The sequence below is a fragment of the Physeter macrocephalus genome, unplaced genomic scaffold, assembly GCF_002837175.3.
Source record: "Physeter macrocephalus isolate SW-GA unplaced genomic scaffold, ASM283717v5 random_839, whole genome shotgun sequence".
NCBI classification, from domain to species: Eukaryota; Metazoa; Chordata; class Mammalia; order Artiodactyla; family Physeteridae; genus Physeter; species Physeter macrocephalus.
Genome location: NW_021146125.1, coordinates 1 through 9,925, shown reverse-complemented (window position 1 = coordinate 9,925; position 9,925 = coordinate 1). Strand labels below are relative to the sequence as shown.

At 62.7% G+C, this 9,925-nt stretch overlaps 2 protein-coding genes across 3 annotated transcripts; one reads left to right on the top strand and one right to left on the bottom strand.

The window, feature by feature from the left end:
- Positions 1 to 28: 28 nt before the first annotated feature.
- TMEM190 (transmembrane protein 190) lies at positions 29 to 1,418 on the bottom strand. Of its 2 annotated transcripts, XM_024117594.2 has the most exons (5): positions 1,220 to 1,418; positions 1,094 to 1,129; positions 593 to 718; positions 426 to 510; positions 29 to 335 (listed from the first exon to the last, which is right to left on the bottom strand). In XM_024117594.2, the coding sequence occupies exons 1-5, from the start codon at positions 1,275 to 1,277 to the stop codon at positions 110 to 112; spliced, it is 531 nt and encodes a 176-aa protein (XP_023973362.1). In that variant the 5' UTR covers positions 1,278 to 1,418; the 3' UTR covers positions 29 to 109. The 2 variants fall into 2 exon arrangements, with proteins under 2 accessions (XP_023973362.1, XP_054939301.1); XM_055083326.1 differs by having other exon boundaries at positions 58 to 335; positions 1,094 to 1,277.
- A 4,171-nt stretch (positions 1,419 to 5,589) lies between these two features.
- On the top strand, positions 5,590 to 9,045 carry IL11 (interleukin 11). Its single transcript, XM_007103239.4, has 5 exons — positions 5,590 to 5,765; positions 6,943 to 7,115; positions 7,285 to 7,371; positions 7,497 to 7,658; positions 8,644 to 9,045. The coding sequence occupies exons 1-5, from the start codon at positions 5,759 to 5,761 to the stop codon at positions 8,812 to 8,814; spliced, it is 600 nt and encodes a 199-aa protein (XP_007103301.1). The 5' UTR covers positions 5,590 to 5,758; the 3' UTR covers positions 8,815 to 9,045.
- The last annotated feature ends 880 nt before the right edge of the window (positions 9,046 to 9,925 follow it).

Genomic DNA, 9,925 nt, shown 5'->3' with positions numbered 1-9,925 from the left:
CTCTCTCCTGGCCTCCGGCTCTTATCCACCCCCTGCTTCATGCTTCTCAGAAAAGAGACCATGCATCTCTGTGCTATATCTGTATTGAGGGGTCCCTCCAGGGGTGCCCCTAATCTTCCTCCTCCCCTGCTTCTGGTTCTTCGCCCCCTTCCGTGCCCTCCCCATCAGTGCCCCCCGAGACGTCCAGGGCCCCCTCCGTGGGCATGCTGCCAATGGACGCCATCTTCTTTTCACTCGGTGTCCGGTCCTTGGATAACAGAGAGACGGTCTTGGACAGGTTGCACTTGTCCTTCAGGAACCACGGCAGCCGCAGCATATCCCGTCGCTTGGCCCACCTAGCAGGGAGGGGACACCCTCAACTGTGCCGTCCACCTGCCCCCGCCCCCCAGGGCAGGGGAGCCCACCCGAGCCCCGACCCCACTCACAAGAACAGGCAGGTGCTGGAGATCAGGAAGAGGAGGCCTCCGCACGTCCAGCCAAGTGCCCACATGTGCTTCCTCTTCATGTTTTCTGCACAAAGCAGGGAGCCGTGAGACCAAGGGGTCCCTGCCACCAGCTCCCACCCCAGGGGCCCTGGCTCCCCGGCACACACCATCCGGCCGCTGGTGGTAGCAGACCCCGTCGCGGTAGCAGCATCGTAGACGCAGACAGAGATTCGGGTTGTCAATTGCCGCCTGGCCCCCACAGCTCTCCCGGTCCCACACATCTCCCTCACAGCCTGGGGACCAACGCAAGGGGCAGCTTCCTCACGAAGCCTGAGCCCATACCAGGCTCTGGGGCTGCCGGCCTAGTGCTTACTTCGTGCTGGACCCTGGACTCCAGGCCCCCAGCCCCTCCTCCCTCAGACCCAGGAGTCCAGGCCCCCAGCCCCCCGTCCCTCAGACCCAGGGGTCCAGGCCCCCAGCCCCTCCTCCCTCAGACCCAGGGGTCCGGGCCCCCAGCCCCTCCCCCCTCAGACCCAGGGGTCCAGTTCCCCAGCCCCTCGTCCCTCAGACCCAGGGGTCCGGACCTCCAGCCCCTCGTCCCTTTAGACCCAAGAGTCTAGTCTGGGCTCCTTGTCCCCAGGGGGCCCAGGGTTTCCTCCACTGCTCACTCCATGGATAGAAGAATCCCTGGATTCCATTCCCATCTGTGAAAGAAGAGAGCGGTGCTGGGAGGCTGTATGGAGGGTGAGGAGGGCCTCTGCTCAGCTCTCTGACCCTCTCTTCAGCCCCCTCACCTGCTGAGCCCTGCATTAGCAGCAAGAGGCCCAAAGCTGGGATCCCAGACCCCACCATGTCGCCTCCCCAGACTCCTGGGGCCTCTGTGGGGAGAGACCTTGAAGGCCATCACCCCAGCAACCGGCGCCCGCCTGCCCAGCTGGCCCCCAAAGTTCTAAGTTCTATTTCTAGGGAGCCCACTTAGCAATTGGTAAGAAAGAAGGGGGGTGTCACTGGCCTGGTCACACCTGGTTGCTAGGGAGTTGCTTCCTTAGCAACCAGGTGGAAGGGGCCTTGTGGATGGGATGGGGCCCTGGCATTAGAAGAGCCTCCTTAGCAGCCTGGGTAGAAAGCAGGTGGGAGTCTAAGACATCTTCTCCTTGCCAACCAGGGGACCCAAGGAGTGGGCCCCCTGAGACCTTCTTGCCAGGGAATCTCTCTGCTCAGTAAACATTCCTGAAAGGCAGCTCCAGGTGACCCAAAGGCTCCTGAGACCTGGTTGCCAGGGAGTCTTCCCCCTAGCAACCAGGGGCAGGGGGCCTGAGGCCCAGAAGACCTCACTGAGCCCCATTGTTAGGGAGGGCCCCTAGCAACCAGGAGACCTAAGAGGGCGATGAGAAAATGGGGGTCAGGCCATAGGCCAGAGCCCTTGCTCAGGAGTTCCCTGGTCCCAAAGGCATCCAGGCCTCCTGATGGGGAGTGTGTCAAGGGAGGGCCAGGATCGGAGAGATCCGAGGCCCCAGGTGGTGGGGAGGGGACTCATGGGGAGGGAGCCCCTTCTAGCTCAGTCTGTCTCCCCGCCTGCAAACAGGGAAATGGGTCCGACTGGGGTCCCCAAGCTTCTGGTTTGGTCCACCCCAGTGGTGGGGGAGGAGGCCAACTTGGGGGCTGGGGTGGGAACGTGATCCCTCATTCTCCCCTGAACCTCCACTCAGCTTTCCAGCCAGTGAGGAGGGGGCTCAGCTCTCCTGGGTCGGTGTGTCTTTGTGGCCAGATCCTGAGTCTGAGGGAGAAGGTTGCTGGGGGGTCTGGACACTTGGATCCGAGGGAAGGGAGCATTTGGGGGTCAGAACTCTCAGGTCTGAGGGAAGAGGGGCTGGGGGTCTGGACCCGGGGTCTGAGGGAGGAGGGGGCAAGGGACGAGGTCTGAGGCCAGCTGTCCAGGAGTCCAGACCCCATTTCTCAAGAAGCCCTTTGAGGCTGCCTCCCGTCCTACCCATCTCCCGTAAACATCCTGGTGGGTGCTGAGTGGGCCTACGGTTGCCTCCGTCAGAGATGACACAGGTCCGAGGGGCTCGGCAGGGGGCCGGGGGGGGGGGTCAGAGGGGTTGTGGGGCTGAGGCCGGGCAGCTGCTGACCGTTTCCTGTGTCAACATCATCTGGACCCACTTCCCAATTCCCGGGATTCCTCAGGGATCAAGGAGGGGGTGGGGGGGCGGGGCCGCCGGGCCCTGGACCGCGGCTTGGGGCTGGGGGGGCCGCCGTCACGGCCCTCACCACTAATGACAGGTTTGGGCTGCCTCTGCGGCCCGCCTGCCCCGTCACCCCCCAGGGGCCAGACAGGACCCCCCAGGGACAGACAGACGGACACACACAGACTCGGACCTGCTGACCTCACACCAGCCAGCTCCACCTCACCCAGGGGCCAGCACATGAGCAAGGACCCCCTGGGGTCCCCCGTCGTATCCCAGTGGCATCTGCCCCCGCACGGCTATCATCACCCCTCAGAGTCTCAGCTCCGTGTCACCCCCAGTCTTTGTCTGCGAGCCCCTGAGCGTGTCTCTGCGTCTGTATGGGTCCCAATTTTTTTTTTCTTTTTTTTTTTGCATCTCTGTCTCTTTCTCACTCTGGCCTCTGTGCTCCCGTCTCTTTCTGTTTGTCACTGTCATCTGTCATTGTGAGTCTCCTACCCTGCCTGCCTCTCCATCTCTTTACTCGTGTCTCCGTCTTCGTCTCTCCTTCTTGCCCTCCTTTCCGCAGAAGTAGCCTGAGTATCCCCAACCCTGGGGAAGACCCAGGGGTCCTGAGTAACCCCCGCCCCTCCTGTCCTGCACTCACCGGCCTCCCGCTGCCACAGTGAGGAACGATGACCCCGCATCCCCGGGACGAGAGGGCCGAAGCAGGCCAAGGGGACTGGTACTGCTCGGGGACTGATGACCCGTGCCTAGACTCCTGACCTCCAACAGAGCATGCCCCAAACTGCAGAATGGCCACAAGGCTTCCCTACCTTTCTAGAAACAAGGGTTTCGGACCTGGACACCTGCCACCTGGGTCTGAGGGAGGAGGAGGCCGAGAGCTGGGCTCCTGGATCCGAGGGAGTAGGCGGCTGGGGGGCTGGACTCCTGAGTCTGAGGGAGGAGGATCTGGGCTCTTGGGCTCCTAGGTGGAAGCAACGGGGTTGGGGCTGGCAGCCCGGTTCCCGGGAGGTGGAAGGGGCTGCCACCATCAGATCTCTACTGTGGCTCTCAGGCTGGCCCCAGGCTCAGTCCCCCATCCCCTCAGGCCAGTCCATCCCCCAGGCTGGTGGCCTGAGTCACCTTGGCTGGCCCCACCGGTCTTGGGGGGGGCTACGTCAGTTCTCCCCTCACTGACGCAGCCTTGGGCCCCCCCACGCTGACTCAGCCGGAAACAGGCCCCCTGAGGGGCGGAGACCCAGTGGTCAGAGGCCTGGGTCCCAGCATGAGCAGGGGCTGGGGAGGGCCCCTGGGGGGCCCTGGCAGGCGTGGCCATGACAGACTGAGAGAGGGCAGAGGGGGAGCTCTTACCTGAGGCGATGAGGTCACGTCCCACCATGGGGGGGCTGTGACCTCACCTCCCTGGGGACCTGAGCAGTTGCCCCCGCAAGTGGTGGGGGATGGGAGGGGGAGGACTTCAGCCGCCACTCATCCTCAGAGCCCCCCTGCCAGCTTAGCAGTCTTGGGCCGGGGAGACCTTTGGAAGTCCTTGTCACCTTCCGTCTTCTCACCCCCCTCCACCCTTCTCTTCCACCCTTATCCTGGGGGTCGCTGGGGGGTCGGGGTTCCTGTCACGGTCCCTCACTCGTTCTGTCGGGAATCCCTGGGGCCACCTCTGCTCCATATACCTGGTACTCCCTGTGTTGGCACCACTGTCCCCCTGGGTCTGTGTCTCCCACCCTCTCCGCATGGTGTCCTCCCTGCCCTGTCCTGGTCTCCAGCTGCCCCCACCCACCCCAGCTACTCTCTCCGTGTCTCACCATCTCCATCTCTCCCAGGGGCTCCCTCTTTTTCTCTGTCTCCCTGGATATGTTAATAAAAACCAAAGGTGAGGATAGCAATGGTTCGCCTTTACTGAGAGCTGGTTGTGTGCTTGACATGAGGGAACTCACTGTATCCTCACACAGGCTTTTGGGAGGGTGTCGTGCCCGGGGTATCCCTATTTCACAGATGGAGAAACCGAGGCACAGAGAGGTGAAGCCATGTGCCCGAGGTCTCACGTCTACTGGTGTCTCGATGCCTCTCTCTCTTGCTCCCTGTCTCTCCGCCTCTGGCTCTCTCTCACCGTGTTCCAACCTGTCTCTTGGAGAAAGGCTCCCCCCCTCTCAGTCCCCGTCATCTCAGCATCTGCATCTCTTGGAGGATCTCTGCCCCTTAGGACTTCTCCACCTCTGTCACCCTGCCTTGTGTCTCTCTTTTCTGCCGCCTGCCTCGCCTCTTTCTGTCATGCCTGTCTCTGTCCCTTTTCCTTTTGGGGGTCTCTCTGGGTCTCTCCAGACGTCTCCTGCTGTCTTCATCTTGCCCCTCAAACCTCACTTCGCTCTCCTGTTTCTCTGCCTCTGCAGCGTGTCTGTCTCCTTGGCTGTCTCTGTCTCTGCGGGTATCTCTATGTCTCTATCTCTGCACCTCAGACTCTCCACCTCTGTCCCGTGTCCCCATCTCTCTGTGTGTCTCTACCTCCTTGCCTGGGTCTCGGCCTCTCCATCTCTCTGTCCCTGGGAGTCTCTCCCGTCTCACCTCCAAGCCCCCAGGCCTGCGTCTTGTGGCCCCGTTGCCACCCGTACCCCGTCCCCATCACCCCCTGCCTCCCCATCTCTCTGCCTGTCCGGGTCCAGCCGGACCCCCGCCCCACAGCCAGGCCCCAGCTCTCGAGCTGCGCGTTTCTGCCCCGGCGGCGGCCGGCCGAGGAGGTGGAGGGAGGGGACGCCAATGACCTCACCAGCCCCTCTCCGACCACCCCCCCTTTCCCTTTTCAACTTTTCCAACTTTTCCTTCCGTGCCCTCCTCCGAGCGCGGCGGCGTGAGCCCTGCGAGGCAGCCGGCTCCGTCGGAATGGAAAAGGCAGGCAGGGAGGGTGAGTCAGGATGTGTCAGGCCGCCCTCCCCTGCCGCCTGCCCCCCGCCCGCCCGCCCCGGCCCCCTATATAACCCCCCAGGCGCACACACTCCCTCACTGCCGCGGCCCTCTCTGCTCACACGCACATGCCTCCCCTCCCCAGGCCGAGGCCCAGCTGACCCCCAGGGCTCCCACGGCAGCGGACAGGGAAGGGTTAAAGGCCCCCAGCCCCCTGCCCCCTGCCCTGGGGAACCCCTGCCCTGTGGGGACATGAACAGTAAGTTGGTTCAAGCTCCTGGAGTGGGGACAGGGAGGAAGGAGGGAGGGGCCGTCGGCGGGAAGGGTGGGGAGCAGACAGACACAGCGGAATCGGACCGAGAGACGGAGGAGAGCGAGGGAGCGATGGGGAGGCGGGGACGGAGCGGGCGGGAAGGAGATCCAGAGAAAGCAGGAGGCCTAGAGAAGGGACGGGAGAGCGAGAGATGAAAGGACGGATCAGAGACGCGGAGACACCGACAGCGCAGCGCGAGGCAGAGAGAAATGGAGACTCACAGACAGAGACAGACGAGTGCCGGGGGGTGATCCCAAAGGGCCCAGGACCCCCAGGGAGTCAGCGGGGACCGAGAGGCGCAGCCTCCCAGGGGCCTCAACAGAGAGGCTCCGGGAGGGAAACTGAGGCAGAGAGGCCAAGGAGGTGAGAGCAAGCCCAGCACACCGACCCCAGCTACGGGGAGGAAAGACAGAGGGAGACACAGGGGTGCAGACAGAAACAGGAGAGCCAGACAGATGCGGACGGACGGGCGGACAGACCGCGGCCTGGGAGGGCCCAGGGGGCGGGCTGGGGGTGTGCTGCGGGAGCGGGGCGGCCCGGGGGTCGCTGATTGGCTGGCGGGCGGGGTGGGCGGGGCCGCTGGGGGATGGGCGGCCGCGGAGGGAGCGGGCCGGAGCCCCCGCGCGGAGCACCGCCGGGTCGCTCTCTCCCTGCCGCGAGCCCGGCGCGCCCGCGCCTCTGCCTCTCTCCGCCCAGGTGCGCTGCGGCCCGGCCTTCCGCGGTCCACTCTTGGTGGGGCCTACGCGGGGGTCTCCCGGGGAGGGGGCAGGGCCCCCGGACCTCTGTCCAGGTCTCCTTCCCCAGCTCTCAGTCCGGTTCGGGCTCCTGAGCCCCGGGAGGGGGCAGGTTCTGGCCTGTGTCTCCCCCCTCCTGCCCCGCCCCGGGGCCCAGATTCCGGCGTCCGGGGGCGGACGGGAGACGCCCGGCCCGTCTACCCGCCCCGGGGCGCGTCTGCTCCGACGGGCGGGGCGTCCAGAGCCAGAGAGGGAGAGGGAAACCCGCCCAGTCCCTGCGACGTGCCCTGGGCGCTCCGCCCTGGGACTCAGGACCCCCACCCCAGCCCCTCCTCCCTCGGACCCCCCAGTCGGGCCTGAGCCTCCTTTCTGTCCTCTCCGTCCCTCAGGTGTTTGCTGCCTGGTCCTGGTCGCGCTGAGCCTGTGGCCAGGTAGAGCTGCTGCCCCGGGGCCACCTCCTGGCCCCCCACGGGCCTCCCCAGACCCTCGGGCTGAGCTGGACAGCGCCGTCCTCCTGACCCGCTCTCTCCTGGCGGACACTCGGCAGCTGGCCGCACAGCTGGTAGGAGAGCCTGGAGGGGATGGGCTGGGGCCAAGACCGAGAACGGGGAGGGCGTCTGGGCTACCACGGTGGCAGAGACGGGGGAGAAAGCAGTCCGGGGCTCGTGGTGGGGGATGAAGCGACCCCCGGAGCTGGGCAGGGTCCCTCTCACGGCTTCTTTCCCCCCAAGAGAGACAAATTCCCAGCTGACGGAGACCACAACCTGGATTCCCTCCCCACCTTGGCCATGAGTGCGGGGGCGCTGGGAGCCCTGCAGGTAAGGGCAGGCGATGGCTCAAAGGTGGGAGCTGGGCGGTGAAGGGGGTGCAGGGGGTTAGGGGCTGGAGTGGGCAGGTGCCAGGTGCTCCGTGACGCCACCCCCCCACCCCGCCCGTCCCCCAGCTCCCGGGAGTGCTGACACGGCTGCGGGCAGACCTGTTCTCCTACCTGAGGCATGTGCAGTGGCTGCGCCGGGCAGGAGGCCCTTCCCTGCGGACCCTGGAGCCCGATCTGGGCGCCCTGCAGGCCCGGTTGGACCGGCTGCTGCGCCGGCTGCAGCTCCTGGTACGATCACCTGGCTCTGAGACCCCGGGACCCCAGACCCCAGGCCTACCCCAAGACCCTCACCCTGTATCCCTGAGGCCCCAGACTCCAAAATCCTGCCTGGAAACTCTAAACTCTCACCCTGAGACTCGGAAACCCCATGGTCTTGTGACTCCAAGACTCCCACACTGAATCCCTAAGATTTGAGAATCCAAACCCTCACCCCAAGACCTGGAGACCCCGGTCCTAAAACAGGAGGAATCCAGACCCCAAGCCCAGGAAGCTCTGAACCTCCAGACCCTGACTCCCACCCATATCCTGGCCCTGAGATCCTGACACATCAAGACCCCAGACCCTCAGGTGAGGCACCGTGACTTAAAGCCAGCCTGCAGACCCTGGCTCTGCAAACCTCAGATCTCAAGGACTTGGACCCTGAGATCTCAAACTAGAAGACCCCAGACCCTGAACCCTGGGTCCCCAAGAGCTCAGATCTAGGTTGTGAGCCCTTAAGACCCCAAGACCCTGACTTTCAAAACCCCTGACTCAAGACCCTGAGATTGTAAGACTTCAGACCCCGGTTCCTGGACCTGATGACCCCAAAGACCCTGGAACTCAAATTCCAACTCTCAGCTCTGAGACCCCAGACTTGAGACCCCACCTCTCACACATGAGTCCCCGAGCTTGATCCTACAATGAGACCCCACATCTAAGATCTCAGCCCCAGGATCCTGGCCCTGATGCTACAGACCTCACCCCTAGCCCTCTGAACTTGGCCCTAGAACCCCAGCCTTAAGACCCCCACCTTTTGTCCCCGGCCTCAATTTTCTGAACCCAACGTCCTGAAGAACTCCCAACCCAGACACCCCACCTCACAGGCCAGAGACACAGTGGAAATATGCAATCTGGACCTCCCCAACCCTAATTCAGTACAGGCTCCAAATACCTGCTTCCCCGGCCCCTAACTGCACCCCTGGCCTGATGTTAACCCTCTGTCCTCTCCCGACAGATGTCCCGCCTGGCCCTGCCCCAGGCGCCCCCAGACCCACCGGCAGCCCCCCTGGCTCCCCCGGCCTCACCCTGGGGAGGCATCCGGGCGGCCCACGCCATCCTCGGGGGGCTGCACCTGACGCTCGACTGGGCTGTGCGGGGCTTGCTGCTGCTGAAGACTCGGCTGTGACCCTCCACCTAGAGCCACCAGCGCCCTTCAAAGCCAGACCTTATTTATTTATTTATTTCGGGACTGGGGGCGTGGCAGCCAGAGGACTCCGCCCTCACCATTGTCTCCTAGTCAGAGAGGATCCCTCCAGGAGACCTGGGCAGGGGGGCATCTGTGCCTTATTTATACTTATTTATTTAAGGGGGTGGGTGGGAGGCAGGTGGACTCGGGGGTCCCGGAGGAGGAGGGAACTGGGGTCCCGGATTCTTGGATCTCTAAGAAGTCTGGCCGCAGTGTCTCCCTGACCCCCACCCCTCTCGGCTTGGGCAGGAGCATATATTATTTATTAAACAATTACTTTCTGTGTTGGGGTGGGGAGGGAGGGTAAAAGGAGGCCTGGGCTTTTGTACAAAAATGTGAGAACCTTTGTGAGATAGAGAAGAGGGAATTAAATTTGTCAACCACATCCACTTAGAGGTGATTTCTCTGGGGGCCAGGGGCTGGATGCTGGGGTCCCTGGGGCGGCCCTCCGTGGACAGGGAAGTAGAGGGGGAACCATCAGTCCCCCAGAGACTGTGAGTCCTTAGCCTCACAGTCAATAAATAAATATTTAATGGGTAGTTCCAGAAGGTTACCCTGTGACCAACAGTACTAGTACAGGACAAGGCTGCAGGCTCAAGGTTGTTCATTATGGCAGTGTTTACAACAGCAAATTGGAGACAACCTAGATGTCCAACAGTAGGGGATGGTTATATAAATGACAGTGCATCCATGTGATGGAATACACCAGCCACGAAGAGGGATGCTACAGAGCCCGCTTTAGGCATAGAAGAAGCAGGCCACAAGGCTACAGACCACTGTGTGATCCCCATTTTGTATAGATACGTATAATCCATGGATTATTTAAAAATCCTAGAAGGAAATACACCAAAGTGTTGACTCTGGCCACCTCAGGGCAGAAGGTGGGGGTGGGATTGGGGGTGACTCTTGTTATTTGTGCTTCTCTGTATTTTCCAGAATTTTTACAATGACCATGTATTTTGCACGACACATACAAAAAATAATAACCACTATATTTAGAATGACAGAATATCAGCACCCCCCCCGCCCCAAAAGCCCTCAGAAGGGGACA